Source organism: Pleurodeles waltl, chromosome 5 (genome assembly GCF_031143425.1).
Source record: "Pleurodeles waltl isolate 20211129_DDA chromosome 5, aPleWal1.hap1.20221129, whole genome shotgun sequence".
Lineage (NCBI taxonomy): Eukaryota > Metazoa > Chordata > Amphibia > Caudata > Salamandridae > Pleurodeles > Pleurodeles waltl.
In genome coordinates this window covers 87289741-87316462 of record NC_090444.1, presented here as the reverse complement: position 1 = coordinate 87316462, position 26722 = coordinate 87289741, and the positions used below count along the sequence as shown (strand labels likewise).

The following is a 26722-nucleotide window of genomic DNA, read 5'->3' as shown; positions in this document are numbered from 1 at the left end:
CTGCTAACCAGTGCTAAAGTGCATAAGCTCTCTCCCTTAAACATGGTAGCATTGGCTCATACCCAACTGGCATATTTAATTTCTCTATAAGTCCCTAGTAAAGTTCACTACATGTGCCCAGGCCCTGTAAATGGAATGCTACTAGTGGGCCTGCAGCACTGATTGTGCCACCCACATAAGTAGCCCCTTAACCATGTCCCAGGCCTGCCATTGCAAGGCCTGTGTGTGCAGTTTCACTGCCACTTCCACTTGGCATTTAAAAGTACTTGCCAAGCCTTAAACTCCCCTTTTTCTACATGTAAGTCACCCCTAAAGTAGGCCCTAGGTAACCCATAGGGCAAGGTGCTATGTAGACAAAAGGCAGGACATGTACCTGTGTGTTTTATATGTCCTGGTAGTGGAAAACTCCTAAATTCGTTTTCCACTACTGTGAGGCCTGCTCCTTACATAGGCTAGCATTACGGCTGCCCTCATATACTGTTTGAGTGGTAGATCCTGATCAGAAAGGGGTAAACAGGTCATATTTAGTATGGCCAGAATGGCGATAGAATATCCTGTTTATTTGTGAAGTTGGGTTTTATATCACTATTGTAGAAATGCCACTTTTAGAAAGCTTGTCTCCAATCCACGTCTGGGCTGGGTTGGTTGACCACTCCCTTGTGCATTTCCCCCAGACAAGCACAAACATAGGATACTCAGTCACACCTGCGCTCATCTGCATACTGAATGGGTCTTCCTGGGCTGGAAGAGTGGAGGGGCCTGTCACTTACATTTCAAAGGCTAGTGGCCTGCCCTCACACAATGGACTGCCAAACCCCCTACTGGGACCCTGGCAGACAGAATGGTACTGAAAGGGGAACTTGTGCACTTCAAAACCACTCTTTGAAGTCTCCCCCACTTCAAAGGCATTTTTGGGCATATAAACTGGGTCTCTGACCCCACCAACTCAGACACTCCTGTACCTCAACCTGCCACCTGTCAAAAAGAACTGCCTGGCTGCCCACACGGCTCATCTGGACTGCTTTGCTGTGAAGGACTGCTGCCTGATGTTCCCCTGCTGCCTTGCTGCCCTCTGACTTTGCTAAGAAGTGCTCTTCAAGGGCTTGAATTGCGCTTGCCTCCTGTTTCTGAAGTCTCAGGGCCAAAAAGACTTCATCTCTTAAAGGAAACTCCTTCTGTATTGAAAAACGACTCACAGCCTGCTGGAAACGATGCACAGCCGTCCTTGCAATGAGAAAACCGCTGCACAGCTGAACCGGAACAACACAGCCTGACTTCCTGAGTGAAGGATCAATGTAGCACCTACCTTGCGGCTGGACCTTCAATGTACAGCCCACCGGATTGACGCACAGCCGAACCAAAATGACACAGCCCAAATTCCCAAGTGAAGAATCGACGCAGCGCCAGGAAATTAGATGCATTGCCTACAGGATCGACGCAACGCCTGTGACTTCGTCCCACACGCCCAGGATTTTCCCTGCATAGTCCCTGGGCACCAAAAGACTCCCACATCACAGTGATCGACTCAAACCCCCTTGCAGCATGGAAAGAAACTACGCATCATCTGTGCCGCGCCAGGAAATCCAACGCATCTCCTTCTCTGCGGTCCTCGTGCGTGACACTTTTGACACAAACCAGGTACTTTGTGCACACAAGAGACAACTGTTGAAATTTAAGATATAAGACTTATTAATCTTGCAGAAGTGATATTTCAACATATGCCTATTGTATCTCTATCGTTTTGACCTTAATTTAACCTGATAAATATCATATATTTTTCTAAACCTGTGTGGTGTATTTTTGTGGCACTTTCACTGTGTTACTGTATGATTTATTGCACAAATACTTTACTCATTGCATTCTAAGTTAAGCCTGGATGCTCAGTGCCTAGCCACCAGAGGGTGGGCACAGGATAATTTAGATTGTGTGTGATTTACCCTGACTAGGATTGTGATCCCTATTTGGACAAAGGTGTAAACCTCTGCCAACTAAAGACCCCATTGTTAACAAGAACAATATTTTTTAAGGCCACAACAGGCTGCTTTACAACGAGAAGGGAACACTAAAGTTGTCTCACTGTCACTCAATGATGCCCTGACACTAACCACTGATAAAGATGAGCTGCCTTTTCAACTGGTTAACTAGCGTGGTGAATGGACTTGATCAATGGACATCAGTTAGGTGGGTCGAATATTGCCAGCTGCAGCCCCTCTCTTGCCCTTTGGTACTCATACCACTCATCTTGCTACCACTGTTCTGCAGTATCATGATGGCAGAGACTACTTTCTGACATTCCAGTACTTCTCAGAATAAAGTGGGAGGCTGTTGAAGGGTTAAGGATTAGTGAAGAAGCCAAAGGATTTTTAATCCCTGCCAAAAGAGATCCCATCACAAAAGTACTCATCAAAGACCTTGGGAGCCTGGGCCTCACCCAACGAGTAAAAGGGACTTACTCACATCACCAGACACCGCCTATTTTCACTATCTTCAAGCCAAGTTGACAGTTCCATACCGATGTCCTGGACAGATCACACCCTTGTCTAGCTCAGCATTTCTGTCCCAGTCTGACATAGACACACAACCTCCAGACCCGTCCCCTAAAACTGGAACATAATCATTGACAAGGACTGGAGCACCGCTCTGAACACCCACCAACCCGAACACAGCAACAGCCTTCTCAAATTAATCAGGAATTTCAACAATTGGCTCACTTCTGTGCTAATTCTCTGCCCCTGTCAAACACAGCAATAAAACAAAATATGGACCTCAGGCCAGTTGGTTTATGGAGGAAGTCAGACTGGTAAAATGTCACAACAAACAATTGGAGCACAAACTGAGAATGAGCCAGGACACTGCATTTAGGAGCACATTCAAATCTTCCCTGAGACCATACCACCAAATGATCAAGGCCACCAAACGTGCTGCTCTGCCAGACCACATCAAAGCCAGCACCAACAGAAGGAAATAAATATTTGCCATCTTGAAGGATTTCACCTTACCAATGGCCGCCTCTGCCTTGATCATCCCCTCGCAGGACCTCTGCAACAATCTCTCCCAATCCTTCAGCAACACAATCACCGCCATTTACAGCAACTTCAACCCACAACCAGATCCAACAGACCTCAGCAAATGCCTCCTGACCTTATCCATAGAAGCAAAGCTAACCACATGGCCCATCATCACCCCAGAAGAAACCTCTGCCACCATGAAGTCAATCTATTCTAGGGACCAATCCTACCTCTGACCCCTTCATGTCTACACCTGAGGATTGCAGCCTATCAGCACCACGTTCACACCCATTCTGATCACCTCCACCTCCTGCTCGACCTCCCCAGACACATGGAAACATGCAGCTGTCCTCCCATTCCTGAAGAAACCCGTGTTGAACTCTTCATCGCTGATCTCTTTGCTACCATCCCCGGCCAAGGCCTTAGACATATTCATCCACAGAATCCTCACAAATACCTCAGTGACCACCAACTCTTTGACACCACTCAGTCTGGTTTCAGACCCAACCACAGCACAGAAACTTCCCTCTTTGCCACAACAGATGACATCTGCATGACTCTGGTTGGAGGGGATACAGCGGCCCTGCTCACCCTGGACGTCTCCACAGTTTTGGACACCGTCTCTCACCCCATCTTACCCATTGCCTACAAAAAGTCAGAATTCAAGGGCACGCACACTAATGGATGTTCTCCTTCCTAACTGGAAGGGCCCAGTCAGTCAGCCTGGAACCATACACCTTGGACACCCGCAATCTCAACTGCAGAGTTCTGCAATTAGACTCCCTAAGCCTGACCTTCTTCAACGCATACATGATCCCTCTAGCCAGAATCACCCACTCTCACAACATCAACATCCTCACTTACACTGATAAAATGCAACGCATCCTCTCCCTCAAGAACAAGACAGATCAAGTTCAATGCCTGCATTATTTAAATCTCCTTCTTCATCATCTAGATGTATGTTACACCTAACCCCATTTTTTAAATATTGGAACCATCATACCCATCTTAAAAAATCAGGGACCATGCCAGACAAGAGTAAAGATTTGAGAACCTCAAGAATTAGAAAAGCTAAATGATGAGCCTAGGTAAAAATCAGACTAGAATCGAGGAGAGACATATTTGACATATTTATTTTTTGTTAGTTCCAGAGAGACAGGACTGATCAAGAAGTATGACCATGACTCACAAGATTGCATAGAACGGATCAGAGAACTAGATGAATGGAAACATTCTTAGAAGGCTCTAATATCATCAATTTTGAACATAAAGAAAGCATCAATAGCACAAACTGGGATTTTAGGTTTTCTTATACTGAGATGTCTCATTGAGCATCTTAAAAAGTTCTGTTCGCTTCTTATCTACATCAGAGATTTTATGTGTGCAGTAAATAGCGGCAAGGTTCTTGGATGGGCGTGTTGCATGTAGATAGGCTGCGTTTACACTTACTTACTGTCTGTTATGTGGACTGGCACGTAGGGCAGCAACAAAGGACTTACACTTCTGTCTGTCATGGGCCCTTGTGCTCAGAGGCTCTAGGGGTCCCTGCTGTTGTTTTTGTTACAAATGCTTTTTATGGGACAAAGTTGTTAGCCTTGTGGTCAACCCCCACCCTGGAGGACCAGTGGATCAAGCTTTGTATGGTCTCTACTGTTTGAGGTGTCTGGTTTAGGCAGCTCTGCCAGGAGGTTAAACTCCCACTGGCATAGTTCTCCAGGTCACTGAGACACAGTCCTCAAACACTTCAAGGTGGCGATCCTCTGAGGAGAGGTTGTCTTTATAGTCAAGCTTTTATGTTGGGCTGTAAATGCGTTGCCCAGTATATTTCGTGCATTTTACTTCTCATTATAGTGTGAAGAGGGCCAACACTGGAGAAAGAGTGTCAAGGACAGAGGATATGGTGTTACAGTAGAGCTTATGTTTTGTGTGTAGATCATTCTCAGTATGGAACATATTAAAGGACCTGCCTATGAATCCTCTGACATTGCTGGGTGACATTTTTCTCTAGTCTCTTGAAGGTGCACAACAGAAGGTTTCTGTGAGAGAGACAGAGTAAATTTAATAAAATGAAGGTCAGAAAGTTTGAGGGAAAAATTGCAATCTATGGTTCATATTTATACTTTTTTTGAGCCACATTTGCGTCATTTTTTGATGCAAAAGCGGCGCTAACTTACAAAATATAACCTAATTTGTAAGTTTTTGCCTCTTTCCGTCAAAAAATGACGCAAATGTGGTGCAAAAAAAGTATAAATATGGGCCTACGTTTTCAGACCCTTCACTGCAAAGGACCGTTAAAGAAGAAGTCGAATGTGCATTTGGGGTTAGTTTGGAGTCAGGAGATCTGATTTATCAAGAAATGCTTTTTGGTAAAAATAGCAAGCGTGCCCCGCCTTTCTTCTCGGTGGTCAGAAAGGTAGCATCAAATATTGAAGAATTGGACCTTTCCTTAATCCGTGCCTATGTGGCTAATTATCCAGTTCTTTGTGTGCTAAGATGTAGGGGGCCTCGGCAGCATGCTTAGAGACAGAGTGGGTAGTGACTAAAGTGGCTTTCAAACAACAGTTAGGTTATGAGATATAGAGGTGTTAATGGTAGGAGATGCATTAATATTCATAGTAGCTAAAAGCAGAGCATATCTGGTGATAAAGAATAGTGGTTAAGGTGAAGGATCATCAGGCCATTACTGGAGTACCTTATGAAATTCAGCAGGTCAGACAACCCCGGGTGTAATGATCTCTGGGTGCGGTGGGGAGTGAACGGTCTTGCCACGGTTGTGCCTTGAGCATGACATCAGGTCTGTCTTTAGAGGAAGGATTCTCAGACATGCGGATTTAAGCAGCCCACAGAGTGAGGTTAACCAATGGGTTGGGAGATCTTTCTCCACAGAGGGAGGTTGTGTGATGTGCTCATATAAGGCAGTCCTAAAGCTAAAGATGCCTGTAGCAAGTCCTAAAAATCTACTCCTGCAATGGGTTTTTGTTAGAAATGGGGTCTTTGGTTGACAGTCAGGTTACCCCCTGTTCAAGCATGGACCCTCACTCTAGTCAGGGTAAAAGAGAATCGCCCTCAGCTAACCCCTGCTTACCCCATTGGTAGCTTGGCAGAGCAGTAGGCTTAACTTTAGAGTGCTAGTTGTAAAGTATTTGTACCAACACACACAGTAACTTAATGAAAACACTACAAAATGACACAACACCAGTTTGGAAAAATAGGAAATATTTATCTAAACAAAACAAGACCAACACGACAAGAATCCAACATACACAAGTCAAGATATGAATTTTTTAAAGATTAAACTCAAAAATAGCACTTAGAAACAAAAAATACTTCGATGAGGTGTTAACACGGCGTCATGACGGAGTCGTTCCCAACAAGCCAACACCAGCGGCGCCAGACACGGAGTCGCGTAGAACCCCAAGTACAGTACCTTTGGTGAAGAGTGAAAACAAGTCAATGCGCGAAGTCCGGGATCGCGGCATCAGTGCGAAATGTTCAATCCGCGCACTTCGAGCGGCGTCGGTAACGACATGGTGCGGCGACTTCCACGGTGTCGCAGCGGCATCGGGCCTGTGAAGGTCATCGCGTTCCAGCAACGATCACGCAGTCGGTCGCAGGTGGCGTCACCGGATTCAGCAGCGGCAACGGTCCGAAGTCATCCGAAGTCGATTTCCTTGGATTTCCACCAGCTTTCCTTTCAAGGGCCCAGGGACTGGATAGGCCACCACTTGTCAGAGCAGGAGTCTCTCCAGAGACTCCAGGTGCTGGCAGAGAGAAGTCTTTGCTGTCCCTGAGACTTCAAACAACAGGAGGCAAGCTCTAAATCAAGCCCTTGGAGATTTCTTCACAAGATGAAAGGCACACAAAGTCCAGTCTTTGCCCTCTTACTCTGGCAGAAGCAGCAACTGCAGGATAGCTCCACAAAGCACATTCACAGGCAGGGCAGCACTTCCCTCAGCTCTTCAGCTCTTCTCCAGGCAGAGGTTCCTCTTGATGTCCAGAAGTGATCTAAAGTCTGTGGTTTTGGGTGCCCTTCTTATACCCAATTTCTCCTTTGAAGTAGGCCTACTTCAAAGTAAAGTTTATTTTGAATGTGAAATCCTGCCTTTCCCAGGCCAGGCCCCAGATACTCACCAGGGCTAGAGTTTTCCAACATAACTGTAAGTACACCCCAATCATCACCTCTAAAGAATGAAACCATTAGTTTTAGTACAGCGGTCTAGTGTACACTGTGCTAGGTCTCAAGCCCCCTCCTTTGCTACCTCAAACTTGGGACCATTTCCGCAGCAGGGTCACAATGTGGAAGTTATTCAAACATCTGAAACAACCCACCTCACCCAGAGGAGTGGGACCACAGCGCATACCGCAGAGCTCAAACCATCTAAGAGATATACACAAAAGCATCTGTACCAGTCTTAACAGGAGCAACCCATGTTGAGGGTGGGGCAGATGGCCTATTTAAAGCACCCGCAGGAGTGGGTAGGCCAGGTTTCCTAAAGATAGAGCTACCGAAGTTAGTATGTGGCTGCTGGGTCCATCATATAAAGACAAGTGCAAGAAAGGTATTATTATTGTTATTTAGAATGTAGAATCAAATTCCTATTTAGGTTGTAGCATGGCATCCCCTGCCTCATTTGGAGATCAGGCGATGGCAGCTTTCATGATGATGCGACCAACCCTGGCTCTGTCATGCAGGAACCCTTCTCAGTGGAGCATCAGCTGAATGACTTGGCAAGAGATTGCTGCACTCTTAAGTCATTCTGCCCCCACATTTCCTGTGCTGGCCTGCCATGTGCACCGTACGGGTGCCAGACAGAAAAATGGCAAAATTGTCTCCTACATGTTGGAAGAAAACTTCTATTGGTTCCTTGCAGTTTACATATGTGCACAATATCACTATGCGGTAATTAATGTCTGACAGAAATAAGGTATTGAGTTAAAATCTTTTAGCTATAGAAAAATATTAAACTTTGATTTCAGCATTTCATCAATTCTTAATATTTAAAATGTTTAAAAATCCTATAGAAAGACATGTGGTTGGTGATGATCACCTCCTTTGAAGATGGGGCAAACTGTGGAACCTTTCCACGAGTCAGGGATAGTTTCAAGTAGGAGGGCACTGTTAAAAACTACCGAGAGGCTGGCCACCCAGAATGCAGGTCAGTCTGCTACAATGCTTGAGCAATTCCATTTGAAACATGAAAACGCCTGGTACAAAATTGATCACTTGCATCTCAAGAGTCCGATATGATCAGGTAATATGTTGGTGATTGTGAAACTGGCATAATCAGATTGTCTGCAGAAATAAATGGAAAAGATGGCGAATGATTGGGTAAGAATACCAAAAAAGTTTGCATATGCTTTGTGGCCAGAAGATGATATTAACTAGCACGCCACGGATACGGGGTAAGGGTTTTTACTGAAAGAATGCATTAGAACTACTTACAAAATACAAGTGATATGAAGTTGCCAAACTAAATTGGTCCACGGTGACCTCCGACATTAAAGAAGCTTTCCTTTTTTTCTAAATGTGCATTAGCTGCAGAGGGTGAAAGGCTGTTTATTTATTTACCTGCAAGATTTCTGTGAAAACAAAACATGAAGAGTGTGGCACTCAAGCCAAGGACATCTTAAGAATTTTGGGGCACCTCTTCGGAACAACTCTGAATTTATTATCCATTATCAGATCATTTACGCCCCTTTTAGGGCGGTTTACAGTCAGTGTCACCTTAAGGAGTATTGAGGGATTAGTTACAAGCATATGCTGGGCCCCCCTATTTGGACAATTTCCATTTGATAAGCGGTAGCAATTACAGATCTCTGAGATGCAATTCCCCATATTACATCCCTTTTTAACCAAGAAGGACAACAATGGGCAAAAGTAAATTTACAAGAACTACAATCACAACCCATCAAACATAAGAAACGTAAACATCCAAATATTCTACACCTTTTTGAGGTTTCACTAGTTGGGATCAACTCAGATGTCAAAGATTTTGAATTTATGAAACTGAGCTTTGTCCATATAAGACAAATCATACGCATCCTAGCTTGCATGGGTCTTAACATAGACCCTGACTCCACCCAGGAAAGATGTTCACAATCATATATATGTTGTAAAGGCCCAGGTAGCAATTACTCAGGTTGCAGTGATCTAAACTCAGGTCTCTGAGCCACCTGTCTTGGTGACACAGATTGTACAGTCTTAGATCCCAGACAGCAACTTCCTCGCATGCGTTTCACAGTCTTACTGACTAACTCGCAGAAGGGGGTGAGATGGTCCTGCGTTTAAACTATACTTCAAACCACATTGTACATATTGAGGTAGAGGAGATGAGTTGTAATGTCTTTAGTACACAACATAGGCTATTTCCTACTAGTGTATTAGTTTATTTGTAGAGTAGAGAGGAGTGTGACAAACCTGCACTTCATCCTGTACACATGAACTCAATGGCCTCCGCCTGCAGCACTTTTGCTCACTGCACGGCTCCTGCATTTATACAACAAGAGGAAAGAGAAGCCCTCCATATGTATTTCAGGTGATGATGCTGTATGGCAGTTTTCATGCAATGACCAGCATCTTTTCCAAGTTGGAGAAGAGACAGGAGTTTGAGGATGCCGCTTTGCTTTGCGGCCACTTTTCTCCTGGCCCATAAGGCATTTCTAAGCCCTGCAGGGACCTTGTCCCATGAGCTGGGAGAATGTATGGCATCCTCTTCTATCCAGACAAGTTTGGCAAATGATAGTGCAGCACCACTTTTCATAAATCTGCCCCTCATTGTTTTAACTGCAGGGACTCTCTCAGATTATAGCCTCATACACGCCCAAGCATCTCAAAGGAAAGGTCTCCCTCAAGTTACACACAACTTACAGGCTGAGTAGTATTACTAAAAGTTATCCTTTCTTTTAAGGAAATGATGCAGACTCAAACTTCAGACACCCGTCCTATCCGGCAGGTTACATAAATGTTACCACCTAAGGGCTCACAGAGAAGCACATCATGCTACATAATCTCTCAGCCTTTGCAATGCAGAAAGTATATCTGATGAATTCTGGATGCTCCCCTTTATCAGGGAGACAAACTAAGGCATCAGCTCTGTAATCATTCTTCACAAGATTCACAGGGAGAGTGCAAGCAAGCAGGAAACATCACTCGCCGGCCCAGACACGAGTAGTACAGACATCACTTCCAAAGAACATCTGGCCGGGACAGTGAGACCTTCCTTTGGACACCGCGGACATATGAACCGTGCAGGCTTCTCTCAGATACATTCTTGGTCTAGCACAGTAAAGATCAACTTTGCAAAGTCCTATCTCATGCACCTCACACTAATTTGGGCAGCCGTACTGCAAAGTTCCTCACACATGGAAGATGTACCAAGAGTTGAAGCATCACCAAAAGCAAACCTCACACAAATGAGATACATCAGGGACCATAGTGCTGCATGCTACTTTCACATGCAGAACTTGTTCTGTACATCAACAGGCACTATGCAAGCTTTCTTCCACACGGTTACAAAGACTAAGCAAGTAAAGCAGAACAGCTGTGCATCACACTTGCATGAGGACTACATGTTTGTCTTTCCTTATATGAATAGACTCTTGAAAATTTTGAGTTCTAGTTTAAGGTGCTCTCTGAAATGAAGTTTGTTCGAAGATCTTGTGACAGAAGACATTTAGATGTGCTGAAACATGAAGCAGTAGAAGTAGTATACAAAAACAACATATAAAAATATACCAACAAATGTTTTTTCATCTAGTACTTAGAGCACATGCACCAGAAGGCAAAACAGTAGTATTTGAGTTTTCAATGTTGAAATATTGTCATTAAAAACAGTACATTTGGAACCCTCCTTTTACTCATGAGTACGATATTGTAATGCTCTAAATTAATGATTTTTTATGGATGAAGCTTTGGGCTAAACAACCATACCCACAACATTTCTGTAACAAACTCCCGTATCACCTAGTCTCCCTCTTTAAAACAAATTAGCAGAAAGAAATCATACTGACCCCAATCTATTTTCAAGCAGTATTCTAGGTTATCAGGACATGACTGTCAGAATAAATCAGATGACTCTGGCAGACAGTTGTGAAGGCTCTTTCGAAGGCTCCCCCAAAAGCTTGGGGCCCTGGGCGAGAGTCCACTTTGTCCATGCCTTAAAATATCTCTGACTCCAGCAGTAAGTGTCCACGTTTGGCTATACGTGTATATGAGCGCACTAGCCCGACACAAGTAAATATAAAGATGGCGGCCACAAGGAATCTACAAATTTGGGCCACCCTGGACACCATTCCAATCACTTGAAAAAAGGCTCTGAAATGTCAAAAAAGGATCCCTTACTTAAATAAAATAATTGAATAAGTTAAACTAAATAAAAAGTACTTGTGATAAAAATGGAAGAATGACTATGTATGCATGGTGCTAAAGAAATGAGGCACAGTGGCCCAATAATAGCCATAGGGCCTAACTGATAATGTGACCAATGGCCGATCGTTCCGCAAGTGGATCAGAGTAAATTACTCGTTCCCTTGGCAAAGGGACCGCCCACCAAATTTATAAACGGCTGCCAAGTAGGCGGTCATTTATAATGCATTGACAGAAGCTGCTGTCATGGCGGTTCCTGCCAATGCATTTCAGTGTTTGATGCGTTGCTACATCAGCATGAAGCAGTTTTATTTTTTCCCTTTCAAAGAGGAAATCCCAAAATAGGATTTCTTTTTAATAAAACGCTCTGTTTGTCATGGGGGTTATACCCCATGGCGAGAGGGGCATTGCTGGCATTTTACTACCCCTCATCGGCAGGGCTTTCCTGGCAGTGATGGAAAATAAAAAATGGCTATAAGTCTTTCCGTCTTGATTGGGTGGTTGTATATATAGCCATTTCTACGATGGCCATTACTCCTTTGGAGAGTCGAAGATGTCTGCCTTTCGTGGTGATGGAATAGACAACTCTGTAGCCAAACCTATGGTCCACCCACATCTAAATGGCAAAAATGTCAGTAAATAGGGGCATTATTAAATTATCCCTTTGTGTGAAAGCTACGATGTATATATATGACAATAAAAATAAGTTACCTCACATGTCTAACAATGCCACATAGTTCATATGAGTATGACAATGGGACAAAGATTAACATCATGTGGGTGGAAAGCAGTGCTTAATTTGTGCTTGTTGATTCCGGTGCTGATCACCGGCACTTATGTGTGAGGGCCGGGGCTTATTCTTATGCCTCAAGCATTTGCTGCGAGCAAAAGACACATATGTGAAAGACGGAAGAAGGAAAAACTAAAAAGGGTCATAAAGGGCGAAAGTAGAAAGTTGCAGGATGAGCTGAAAGTGCAGGGGTGGCCGTAAATGGATTGAAGAGGCCCGAGATGGCTTCAGGATTACGCTGCCTCAGTATTCAGTGCTGGCAGATTTAATTACAGCAGCCTCGTGTTTAAGAGAAGGGCTTTGAGCACCCGCACCTCTTAATTTACAAATTAAGCACTGGTGGAAAGATAGGATTAAACTGAATACAGTAATCATAATTATACTTATGGAGAGGCTGTTGATTCTATGGAAAAACAGTAGAGTTGCCTATTTCACACAAATATTGTTATAATAATTATAATTGTTTTTGTAAAAAAAACAGTTTATATGAGTGATTATACTTAGAGATGCACAGTTAGTTAATTATGCAATTGCTTTACATTATTAACCTAAGTTTTAAAGTACTTAGTTTCAAGAGGTATGAAATCATTGATTACAACCTGGTGTGCTTATTCCGCGGTGGTCTGTATAATTAATTGCCAAAAAGAAAAAAGAAACAGACAGAATTGATTATTTAACCACGTTTGTTCATTAAGATGGGGCAAAGTTGAATGACTTAAGAGAGGTAAAAAGCAAGTAACTTGCAGAAAAAGACACTTAAAATATACAGAAGCAAAAATAGAAAAAAACACAATAGTTACTCAAGACTTCTAACTATAACTCAGAAGACAAGACTAAATAGACTAACAAAATTTTTATCTCAAGAATTCTAACCAGAAAATGCATAGTAGAAACAAGGGAATAAGGAATGTGGTGTGTGAAGAACATGACAAAGATGAATCCTTGAAAGTTGAGACATATTGGAGGATCAGACTTCAAGCCTTCATATAGGAAACCAGTACTGAGGACACAGGAAATAGAATACTGCCATAGTTTTTGTTACTGAAAACCATGTTGTTTTGTCTCATGACCAGCAGATTTCCCAGCCCTCATAACCACACCAGTTGTAAATCTCTTTCTCCTGTTCTATTGCTCATAACAGTGCTGTTTCAAGAAGTAAAAGTGTCACCTGCTGGTAAGTGTATCTCTTTTCCTCAAAGTCTTCTATTTGTTAACAGTGTTTCTAGCAGGCACGCGAGATGCAAGGATTCTGTTGCTCAAGGCAAATGAGCGGGACCTGCAAAGCCTTACAGTTCCAGTCCTCATAAGAGAACTTGTGGTCCCAGTTAGGCGAGGCATAACAATTTTATCTTAGCTTCTTTCTTGATTTCTTTTCTGAATTTTAGAGTCTTTTTTCAAATGATTTTAATCAAGTCTGTGGCAGCTCAAATTTGTATCTCTCTTGCGGCCACCATCTTTATATTTCCTTGGGTTGGGCATGCGTGCTCAGATGCTGCTGTAGCCAAACAACGACAGCATGAAGCATTAACACATTGGAGTGAGACAACGGGCACACAGGAATGGACATAGTTGTAAAACCCTTGTATATTTAATATAAATTTTATATTTTACCTTAGAAAACTTTCACTTACAAATGGGGTTCCTCCTCAGGCAAGACCATGTATTGCTCCAACTGTACTAAATGGCTAGACGAGGAAATGTTGTTCCTGTTTCTGTGCCCTATATAAGCTATTCTGAGAGACAAATGGCTTTGAAGCCTTCTGTGAAATCATGGCGTTCCTGACCTAAAGCATATATTGGATGTAGTTAAAGTAGACATATTTAGACCAATGGTGTTCGTTGCTCCACGTCTAAACAAATGGTGATAAAAAGGCGATAACTGATGATGAGGCATGCCACAAGAAGTGGGTGAGGATAACTGTCCCTTAAAACTATACTTTATAATTAGTTTACAGCAGTTTTTGACTCTTGTCTGTGACACCTCCATCAAGCATACTAATGCTTGTGTTTCTATGTGATTGACAAAGTCTCAAGCCAGAAGCAGGTTGATAAATGCCAATGGTTGGAAGCGGCAGATCCAAAGCCCACACTGTTTATATTAGAAGCAATAGTTCATAAAGGGCAGCTGGACTTTCAAGACCTAGATCTACTAAAAACCCTGAACCATGGGAATCCTTAGATACAGCAGACCAGCCGTGACATGGCCACTAAGATGGAAACTCCTCCAGAGACTTTAAATGAATCTCTCATTCTCAGTGATCCATTCCCAGGGTCTAGTGGTTGGTAGTTGTTGATAAGTGTTTCTTAAATGAGACATAGAATTGTTTGCACTGTAATCTATTTCATTCATCCCAGTTGCATATATATTACAGGAACATGTGTGCTCTGGGATAATGCCAGCATCTTAGTCAGACTTTCCTTTTCATTACATCTAATTTCAAACACATTTATCCCAGAAATTGAGGATTTGTTTTTTAATTTACAGGGATTGACTGGAGAAACAAGCATTTGCAGTGCAATGGGTCTCACGTTTGCTCGAGTTAGACCTCTTAGAGTTGTAAATTCCTAACTGGACTTTTTTTGCCACATAAATTGAAAATGAAAAGTAAAACATAAGTAAGCTGATTCAAAGCGCCATAGCCGCCATGAGCATGAGTGCAAAGGAGAGACACAAAACGAAAACAAGGCTCAACATTTAATAAAAAACATACCATCGAACACGAAGCCTGGCGCCGAGCCGGGAGGAGAGAGGATCACAGCTCGGATTAAACAGGAAACTAAACCAGATGGCAGGAGGGAGGCGGGGCTACCACACGCTGGATGAAGTGTGACGTAGTGTGATGGCCAACAAAAATGTTTTCTTAGTTAATGGTCCCTGGGCGGGAACTTAGCGTGCAAAGGAGGGACATTTAGCACAACGCACCAATAAAAGTGAAGCATTTAAGACAAACACAACAAGGAATGAATGGCAGGAGTGGGTGTGGCATAAGCCCTTATACTGAACACAGCGTGTCTCGCAGAGACAGCGCCTGTGCTGACTAGGCTCGACCTAAAAAGTGTATAATCTTTGTATATTCTTCTAGGCAACATAAAAACTATATGAAAATAAACAGTTTTCTGGTTAGCGCTGATATAATTCAGATGATTAAGCAAAGAAAATCTGAATCAGGTTGTTAGTTTGAGAGTAATCTGTCTAGTGATATGTAAACAGGTAAAAATATAAAATTAAATGACTCAATAGTGAAACAAAAATTATAAGCGCGATTGATTAACACATTTTTTTCCATTCTGGAAGAACTGTTGTTGTGTGATTCAACTTCATAGAAATCTGTGATGGATGTGGGGTTACTTCATCAAGATTTCAAGGGTTATTTATACTTGACACATAATATTCAACCAGAAATAGAAATAAATATGAAAAGCCAGTGTGAGCATTTACAAGGATATAAGGATCTCATAGGAAAAATTAATTAATGATTTATTTAAAAAAGAAACACGGACCTCACCATAAAGGCAGTGTTATTTCTTTCCACCTCAGAAATATCCAGGTTGCTCAAAGTTAGTGAAGATGGCTACAGGTAGAATACCACTGAGGTGCAGTGCCTAGATGCTGCAGCCCAAAGAAAGACACAGTAACCATATCTAACGTGCTGTGATACCTCAGCATCAATGTGGTGTCCCTCATCTTCATGTGAAAACTGCAGTACAGAAGATCTCACACTTAGCAGGATGTACAAGTTAGGGAAGAGTCCAGATCCTTCCCTGTTCTATGTTCATGTAATCCTTAAATCTCATTTGATTTTAGAAATGTAATCCATGAAAGTCAAAACCAGGTGTGGGTGGGCTTGAGCCTTGTTTAATTGGAATCCATGGTCACTTTAAAAGTCACACTGGTCAGACCACAGATTATGAGTGGGCTTGCAGGACTTGTTGTAGCACCCAGTTAAGTAGCCCTTTAAAACATGCCTCAGGACTGCCGTTGCAGCCTGTTCCACTTAAGTGAGTAGCACAATAAGTGTTGCACTGGGAGAATTAATTTACAGGCTCTGGGTATGTGGTATACCACATTACCCTGGCCTTATAGGTAAATTAAATATGCCAGCCAGGTGTAACACACAACTTCCTTGTTTTAGTGGTTAGCAGTGGTAAAGTGCACAGTGTCCTAACACCAACAAAAATTAGTTAAGCAAAATGAGGAGGGATGAAGGCAAAAAGTTTGGGGGTGACCCTGCCGAAAGAGCCACGTCTAACAAGGTCCTTCAAGACTAGTCAGTTTATGAACTAATGATGGAAGATTATTGAATTGAGATTGTGGCTGCAATCCCAGTTGAAGCAGAACTCATATGCATCAATACATTTGATCCATACGTTCCTTTAAAATGTGAAATAATGTGTGCCTTAGAATACATTTTGCTTTACCTGATAAACTTTGAATGCATCAACATGGAACCTTCATTGAAGAACTCACACTGTCTCTTTTTCTAGTGACCACAGTGCCAACTACTACCAAGCAGTACCAGGTGCTTCTGTTGTTGGAGAAGGCATCTGCGGTAGGCTTCTGTGATGACTTAATCCATTTATAAAAATTACTGCTACTGTTGCACTAATGACCTTTGTGAAAATGTCCTGTTTTTTATTTGTCAGACGATGGTGCTAGGAGGCTCATTCTGGTTAATGGCCTAATTTATTTTTTGTGCTGACAGACAAACCTCTGATTTCTTGAGGAAGTGATAAATCTGTGAGGGAATCCACTGTAGGAATTTCCTTAAATCGCTGTATTCCCCTTGTGGATTTAATTCTTCTAGTGAATTTTCCTTTGTATGTAACACTTCCCCCAGAAACAAGAGTGTTTGCCATTAGCACCCAACTCTAAGTTGGGTCCTCATTATTGCCTTGGTTTGTACTGCAGCCTTTAAATATCACGTCATACCCCTGATACGGTCATAAGCAGCTTTGATGGTGATCAGATAAATGGGACGCTCGTTCGATGTGCATGGTTGGTAAGTTGTGGGTTTGTAGTGTGTCCTTTGTGGGAAGTATTGAGAATAGCTCATGTGGTGCTACAACCAACCAAGTTGCCACAACTTAAAACTCTAGTTTACCAATTAGGAGGTGGAAAGGCATGCCAAGAGGCATGACCCTGCAAGAGAGTACTTATCATTCCCATAAGCAGTGAACAATCATGTGATTGGAAATAGTTTTTGAACACTTTTTGAAATTCATGGTGGTTGTGAGTTATTTTTATTCTGACAAGAATCAATTTCAAAGCTTTGCTGTCTGGACCAAGAAACAGCTCTCACTCGTGTGAGACTTTTTGAGACAGTAGGTTGTTGTGAATGTGGCCAATGTAGATGAGAGTATTCTAGTTTGGAAGAGTGATCCATTAATGTGGATGGCTCGATGTGTGATGCCCCTACCTTTAAAAGTGATCCCTCCAGTCACAGCCAGCCAGTGGAGGAATTAAAGGTGTGTGAAATATAGTTCTCTAGCTGCTGCATTCTGTATTATCTGCAGTCTACAAAGTAGACAGAGAAGACCTTTAGGGTAAACACCAGTGGCCGAGTCTAGAAGTGGAAACACTAAAGTGATGGCAGCTCATATTTTTTGATAGACACATAGGTAAGGTAAGATGCAGTGTATGGATCATATGATGTAGCTTGGTTCTATAATCCTTGCCCAATTCCTCACTTACGCTGATGGGATTGGTGTGAAACAAGTTCTTCTAGTCAGATGTAGGGAAGTTACTACTTGTTCAAATTTCACATGTGAGTATCTCAATTTTAGATGACGTAGGCTTGAGTTGGTTGATTTGCATTCAATTGTTGGCAATTCTGAGATATTGGTTTAATGGATGATTTTGATGTCATCCGCATAGATGCAGCAGGTGAGTCAAGGCTCTAATGAGGTGCAAGAAGGGACTGATGTGCATTTTAAAGAAGAGTGGGACGATGGTGGAATCTTGTGGGACTAGAACTCTAAGAGAGGAAGTTACTTAAGAGAAAGGAAGAAGGGAGGTGGGAGATAGTGAACAAATCAAGTTCAGTACTTTACTCTGTATTTCGCTGATGTCTTGTCTCTGCAGAAATGTATGTTGATACACAACATAAGTGTGAGAGATGTCTGGTAATGGAAGAGCAGGGGCACAGTGACATGGTGGTTTCTGTGCCACAACCAAGATGGAGTCCAGTTGGTGATCAGAAAGAAGACAGTTTCTGTGAGTCAAAAATTGGAAGGTTTGATGGTTTGGGTCTTGCCTCTTAAGAATATGGTTGACATATGAGGTTTTAAGATCATTTAAAAAGACACCTGACACCAAGGAGAAATTGATGATAGATAGCATGATAAGAATGGTTTTCATCTTGTGGTAGTTGTTCACTCTTTTGCTTTAGAGATTGAGTGTTCTGCCAGGAAGTCACATATTTTTTAAGTTTGCGTGATCCAGAAGGTTTCCTCAATATTTAAAGAATTTATCTAGATTTGTGATGTCTTCTAATGCACAAGATCTTTGAGGTACAGCAGTTTTAATGATTTTTTCACCTCCTTGGTAGCCTCTTTAAATTGCATGGTGTGCCAAGAAAGAACGGTACAGTATGGTAGTGCATTTACTGTTATAACATTTCCAAGATACTGTTTTAGTTTTTAATTACTTTTAATGACATTGTAGTCATACAGTTTTCCAATGTCACCTATCAAAAACATCATAATCTTTAGGTAGAAATGCTTGACTGTTATCGTACAGTGTAGCAAGTAGAGGTTGAGATTGAAGAGTAAGTAAGTCAGTTTTCATCCAAGGAGTATGTAGAGTTTTGGGTCATTCGGATCAAGAGAAGGGTGAGGTTAAAGTAGATGATGTGATGGGATAATTTGAGGGTATGGAAATCAGGCTTTAAAGAGTGAATAAAATGGCAGGTCTAAGCCTGGCTGCATGTGTAGGTCTGGATACCAATTGATGGATGTCAAGGCTTTTGCGTTTAGAGAGGAAGGATTTTGACTGCTGCAGCTTTGCTGAGTCAAACCCTGTGTTGAAATTTGCCCAGTGTCCCGAGGTTGAGTGATCTTAGATGATTCCATAGATGAAGTCAAGGAATGTATCAGAGAAAATTGGGTTGCGTGAAAGAGGTGCCTGGTATAGCAAGATTGAAGGCAAGAAAATTAGAGATGATGACCAATGAACAAGTAAATACTCATGTTGCAAGGCAAAGGGATGGGTTAGGAAGAGAGTTCTTGAATGCAGAATCTACCCCTCCTCTCCAAGGTGGGCTACTTCTGAGCATATTTGCTAGCATGGCTTCATGTGTCGGGGGGGAACATCTTTGTTTAATTAAATGCAGTTCAGGTCCATGTTAAAAGTCTCTCGTATGATGTCAAGGATGCTATGGCGGTCTTCTTCATTGATCTTATATTAGGAAGGACACAGATGAGGTGGTGGCTGGGGGTTATGAGTGCAAGAGAGAATATCAGAAGAAGGCAAGAGGTTTTGAGGGGAAGGAGGAAAGGAGCAAAAGTTTCACTGTCTTATTTGATCATGCTGGGCAGTGACTTGAAGGTTTCAGATGAGAAAGAAAGTAAAGGAGTGAATGAGTTAGTGGATGAATTATGTGATCAGGCGGGCATTACGGTGCTTAGAGGTGATAATATGGGTAGTTATGGAGAGTGGAGCAGAAGGGAAGGGTGGCAGTAATTGAGTCAAATGAACAAAGGGTAGAAGAGGAGAAGGACTAACATTTACATTTCCCATGTTCAGCTAAACATGATTGTGCATAAGAAAGGTGGGGAGGGAGGTGGAATTTGGAAAAAGGATGGATAGAAACAGTTGTTTCTTGCTGTACCTAGCAAAGAAACAACTGATCGTAGTATAACAGGTGTAGCAAGTGAGAAAGGTTTGGCGATGGAAGAACTGATTCATAGTGGATAGTCTAGGAGTTAAGTGGAAGCTGGTGAGAAGGAAAGACTGTCATGGAAATGATGGCTGCCTTACATGAAAGGTTAAGCATGCTCTGAAGGCATGCTCTAAAGAATGATATGTGAGCTCAGACTATGCAACCATCTATTGGGGCTATCTTCTGTATATAACTTTGCTTGCAGATTGTATGGCTAAGTGAACAAACATTGGTGGATTTTCCATTGACACGTTTCACCACCAGAATAGCTCACCCCTTGCCATTTACAGCCAGGAAAAGAGCCTTTTGGTGGAAAACCCACTTCTGCTCTGGCATACAACACCAAATAGGGCAGGTTTTCAAACGCCAGCTTTGTTACGGTTGTAAGTCAGCAAGATTTGTAAGGCTGGAGAATGGACAATCAGTGCTTAACTGTGGGGTCTAAGCTATGGTGTCTGGGAAACCACACAATACAAGCAAAATGTCATTGTGATAGATCACATGGATGGAACATTGAAAAGGAGTGACCTTTGTGCAAATCTTGTACCAGTATGCAGAACTTGTATGTGTAGCATTCACCTGCATAAAAACTACTGATGCTAACCATTCTTGTTTGTGTCTCCTCTTCTCCACATGTGGCTGAAGGTAAAAAATATGAGCGACATTATTGGCATTGTTGAAGATCTTGTGGTCTATGTCTCCTCAATGAATATGACTGATACACATCACAGTAACATCCCTGTGGTCCTGGACATTCTGGGGAATATAACCCAAAATGCTGTGGTTTTAAACCTAAACTTCAATGCCGCCACGCTCTCAGTAAGTCTGTGTGATTACAAAGCATGCAAATCCCAGTGTATCTATTAACATGCAGGTGAGTTTAAATACTTGTATAGTGCAAGTGTAGATGAGAAGAAAAGATACACAAATACATTGGTAAGGAAGTGGTTCACCATTCTGTACGTAAGAAGGATGCAGGAAGGATGGCTGTGGGCAGCTGCGGGTACCTCTGGGATTGTAGTCTTGGAGCAGGAGAAGCTGGATTTGTAAGGCTGGTGGGTCAGGATCTGATTAAAGAGGCGAGTTTTTAGTTTTCAATACTTTTTATTGATTCTATTAGAGATGATTGCAACCATTAAGGTGGACATTACCAAATTGGTAGTGAAATGTACTCAACAAAAAACACTGACCATTCCGTCTTTCTCCATCCCATAACTAACCCAGCCAATTTGCTCGACTATGGAGAACATTTAAAAGATGTGGGTCCTCATGCACAGAAACTCTGGTTGCATCACAGTTATTTACATGTTATGTTATGTTTTGTCATGCTATGTTATCTTATTGTGTTTTGATTTTACTTAAATTATATGTATAGTCAACTTACTTACTGAAGCTTTCAGCCACCTCTCTTCATCTATTGGTCTGTTATTATGTCATTCACATTTTGCTTCCGCCCACCACAGCATTCAGCCCGGGAGAAGGGGTCAGCCCAGTGGTTCCCAACCTGTGGTCTGGGGACCCCTGGGGGTCCACGAAGCCTTCTCAGAGGGTCCTGCAGAGCCTAGAAAATTACAAAATATTAACAAATATTGACAAATTAGGTCCCCATCTTCCAGTAATGACTTAGGCAGGGGTCCCTGGATTCCCATGATGATTCAGTGGGGGTCCCTGGATTCCATTAATGTTAAAGTGGGGGTCCACAGAAAACAAAAGGTTGGGAACCAATGGGTTAGCCTATTTCAGCCACTGGTTAACATCACTTTGAGTGGCTGCATTTTGCTTTCTCACTAGGAGCACATCAGCACACAAGGTAGTTTCCTTCAGTGCAAGTGTTTTGTTTTATAATTACTTTAGGGTTGTCTTTGTGTTTAGAGTGGAAGTAGGATGATTCATGCCAGACGTGAGCACAGGCCACATTCTACGCATCATCGGTTCCTAACTCACTTCTTTCTTCCTTTCCTTCCTTCTTTCCTTCTTCCTTTCCTTACTTCCTTCCTTTCTTTCCTTCTTCCTTTCCTTGCTTTCCTTTTTTCTTTTCTATTCTTTCCTTTTCTTTTCTTTTCTTTTCTTTTCTTTTTTTCTTTTCCTTCCTTCCTTCCTTCCTTCCTTCCTCCCTTCCTTATTTCCACAAACCAAAACTACAACACTCAGAATGTATCTGACCACTACATGAAAGTCAAGGACTGACAATAGTATCTATGATGAAATGGAGTGAGGTGCCACTGTATGTTAGACTCTTCCTATAGTACAAATGGCAATGACTAGTTCACTGTTCGCTTTGTACACTATATATGGCCCCAAATCTGCTACAACTTCATGATCATCGCAGCACACCAAGTAGGGGTACTGAATATGCCTCTTGCAACTGTGCAGCATCTTTGTACCTCCCACCCACAGTCATCCAAAGGCAGCATAAGTAAAATGCAGTGCGTATCAGCTTCCATTATTCTCTGGTGACAGCAGACCAATCGAAGAGGGCTTCCCTTTAGAAATGTGTCAAAGGTCCCACAAAGTTAACAACTCCATTTAAAGCAGTTTTCAACTATTATCCTCAATTCCTGTCTCTCCAGACCATGCTAAACTGGTGTTTGCTACTCAATCACTAAAAACGAACTCACAAGTATGGATGTCTGTGGCTGTCTTTCAATAAAGAAGAGACATGAAAAATACAAAGGGCATCAATTAGGCTTCAGTAGTCTGTCCATCAAACTGGAGATCTACTGGAGGCCAATGGAGAGGCCACAGATCCTACATGAAATAATCCATACATTCTTAGCAAATAGGCAACTCGATTGCAAATCCTGGATAGACTTTAAAAAATTCAGGACAAGTCTTGCTGGTCAAACAGAACATCTTCACTTTCACAGACCTCAGATGCAGATACCACTCCAACAACAAGGAGATTTGAGCTATCTCCCTCTTAGAGGTGTCTATAAGTATGTGCAAGTAGAAAGATTTGCCTCGGTCTCACAAGTAACTAAGTATTACATACAATTCTAACACATTAACTATTAATATGCAATGATTTGCATGTCCTCTCAAGGAACAAGCATAACTGGGAAATTCAAATGGATGAGATAATATCAGACACTTCAAGGTGAAGACACCTGCAAAGCATGAAAGATCAGTGCAAATCTGGAGCAACAGCTAATCCTCCAGTCTTATAGACATCTTTTTGAAAATGGAATACTTGGTTTGTTATAGTCTGGAAAGATTTCAAATATCTCAGGCTGAGTTCTTTCACATGTTCTTAAATTGTCCAAAAATGAAGTGGAAGGAAATTAATGTCAGATTAAAGTGCATTTTAAATACCTTTCTTAAATTATCAGCCCAAGAAATTATTTTTTAACAACACAGAAAAAAGGACATAAGTAGAAATGGAAAGTAAATGTGCCTACAATGATGTTTTAAGGTAGCAAAAATTGTTCTTAGAAATTTGGAATCTTCCCAAGCTACTTATTGACCCGTAGGTTGGGTAGGGCAGTTCTTGCATACATGTAGATGGATGCATTTGAACCTAAATGTTATTTTAGCTCTTTGTGACTGCTAAGTTCTTGACAAATCTGTGATTATTTTATTATGACAGATTTGCTTAGGTTTAATCGATATGCTTACTTCACATATGTTTTAGTTTCAATGTTTCATTCTTTATCTTGTTCATTACAAAATCGTATTTTCCAATTCCTGTATGGTTGTTTCATGTACATGCAAATTTAGTTATCAATTTTCAAGCTTATGAAAATGTGAAACCCTAGAGATTACAAAGAAGAAAAGTTGTAATGCTTTTTTCGGAAGACCAATACTCACATATAAATTTGGTGTTCGATTTTTTTCATTAAAAAAAACAAAATTGGTTGAGGATGGCCTTTCCATGGCAGGAGGGTTCTCTGTGCCTCTGAGAGCAGTGTGCTACTGTCAATATCAGTCCTTAGGGCCATATTTATACTTTTTTTGCACCACATTTGCGTCATTTCTTTACGCAAGAGCGGTGCAAACTTACAATATATAATTGCATTTAGATCGTTTGTGACACTTTTGAGTAAAAAAAATTACGCAAATGCGGTGCACAAAAAAGTATAAATATGGGCATCAATACCTTACAACAGCACAGATTACTGCAAGGAGGTAATTCTTTTATACCCTGTTTAAAATTAATGACTGATACTCTGGAATTAGACTTGTTTGTAGATTTCCACTGGACTGAGACCCCTGCCCCTTATGTGACCTCTAATATCTTACAATATTAAGCAATTTAACATCAGTCTGATTCCAGTTGCATTTACTAGAGGCCAAAAGCCCACAGAAAAGTATCCAAATGCTAAAGAATGTAGGAATACAAAAGAGGCCAAACAATCCATCATTTGAAGTAATTCTAAGAGGCTGCTGCATGCAACTACATTGCACAATTCACATTAAGGACAATCACCAAGGCTCCACACCCTAGAGAGAATAAGAAGTAGGGGTCAAGCAGTAGTTTGAAGAGATGGGGGCATTAAGATGTAGCCAAGAAGAAGGACCTTTTAGTACTAATACCGTAGACGCTGTAGACACCCACTCACTAACATGCCAGGAGTAGTGGAACTCACAACATGCATCATTTGACTTTTGTGACATCACAGGGTTGGTTCCTTATTCCACCCCATCCCCATAGCCCATCAACAACATTCTATTTTCTTCTGAGTTTCTGGAAGGGTAAGAAGTGGCAATTGTCACAACTAATCAAGGTCTTTGCAATGCAACCGTCTTTACTTTCTGTGCCTGTTGCCACTTTCATGATGCCTGAGACCAAGGGCAGCCAAGAGAGTAGCAGTGGTACCAAAGTGCAAATCACTATCAGGAGCTGTTACCCCTGACTACCTCTAACTGACTAGCACGGAAACAGTATTTTCCAATGAGAATGGTTTAACAAGTACTTACCTGATTTCTAACACATTTAACCTATTGGTAATCTTTTTCTACTTACAGCATGTGGTCTCTATTGTAAGCCAGCTCCTCAATGAAGGCCTCTTGGAACCAGCTTCCAGAGCAGACAGCCATCTTGGCCCACAGTTACTGGAGTCTATGGAAAATCTATTTTCTCAACTGGTGACGGTCAACACAACATTCAATTTATCCTTTGCCAATATACAGCTGTATTGTTATACAAGCTCCTGCAGTGATTTAAGCAAAGAAGATACCAGAGAAGTCACCCCCCAGATTGAACTCTCACTAAAAGGAGGCTCATACCCTTCGAGCTGCAGGGCAACCTTCTTATCAGCCTCTTTTGATAAGCTTGGTATGGCCTTCCCAAGCCAGTATGAAGATGTCCCTAACAAAGCCTACAAAATATCAAGTCAAATCATGACCAACCACTTGAGTTTAGCAAGACAATCCAACCACAGTGCCAACATCAAGATCACCTTTATCAGCAACAGCAGCAAGTGCAATGAAACTGCCATCTGCGTCTTCTGGAACAACACCTTGAGGAAGTGGTCATCCAAAGGGTGCATGACACAAGTCAACAACAACGTTGTGGAGTGTATCTGTGGCCACCTGACCTCCTACGCAGTCTTGATGTCAATATCAGACTCACCGATTGACAGTGTGAATGATACCATCCTCAACTACATCACAGAGGTGGGCCTTGTCATCTCCATGATTTCCCTTGTTGTGTGCATTGCTCTGCAGGTGTCTCTAATTCATGATGCTGGGAGCCTTATGGCCTCCTACAGACACTTGGCTCTACTAAATATGTCTCTATGCCTCCTCTTCAGTAACATCTCCTTCTTTGCATCCAGTATCATCAATGTACGAGACCAGCAAGTAGCCTGTTTTGCGTTGACGTTCTGCATTCATTTTTCTTTACTTGCCTTCTTCTGCTGGACGATGGTTCAAACCCTTTTTTTGGTGTGTCGCCTAGTTTTTGTGTTCCATCATGTCACCAAGAGGGAATTTGCGTCCCTTGCTGTGATTCTGGGCTACGCCTGTCCTATCATCATTGCTTCCGCAACTCTGCTCCATTACAACCCAATCAAGGGTTACCGAAAGCAGGATGTCTGTTGGCTGGAAGGTACCTCTGGTGCTGCATATGCCTTCATTATCCCAACAATAATAATTATGGTGGGTAACTTTCTTGGGCTTGTGATAGTGATTCGAACACTTCTGAGACCATCAGTTTCTGACGGAGCCCGGGAGGATGAGGAGGTGGTGAAGAAGTTGGTGAAGGCCGTTGTATTTTGCACCCCACAGTTTGGGTTGACTTGGGCAGTCGGAATCCCGTTACTTACAAATGGCAACTCCCTTGCATTACAATATTTATTCGTACTTCTGAACCCACTTCAGGTATGTTACAAGCATGTTTAGAAATGCACACATGATGGCCATAGTGTTTAATATTTCATGCAATTAATTGAATCTGTAAGACTCCTCTACAATTCCAATTGCTTCAACACATGTGGTTAAATAACACACACTGATCAGCTGTTGTATGAAACACGTTTGTCAGAAACAGTCATGTGCATTAAGCCCTAGTTGCATGGCATGGCAGAGCAGCACCTCAGAAGAATTTAGACACTTGTATGTTAATGCTTTGGAAGTAGCCTCGGAAAGATGTTATTCTGTAGCTCACAAAAAAGTACTGCAAATCCTTAATATTTTCTACCCACAAACATTGCCCTGAAGACCGTCAACAAACTGTCAT

General features: G+C 42.0%; 1 protein-coding gene across 1 annotated transcript in view; it reads left to right on the top strand.

The window, feature by feature from the left end:
* The window catches only part of LOC138296994 (adhesion G-protein coupled receptor F1-like), a 113335-nt gene that overhangs the window by 63644 nt on the left and 22969 nt on the right, over positions 1 to 26722 (top strand). The window contains exons 6-7 of the mRNA XM_069236511.1: positions 20689 to 20862; positions 25009 to 26364. Coding sequence (XP_069092612.1) covers positions 20689 to 20862; positions 25009 to 26364 — 1530 coding nt within the window. The remainder of the gene's footprint in view (positions 1 to 20688; positions 20863 to 25008; positions 26365 to 26722) is intronic.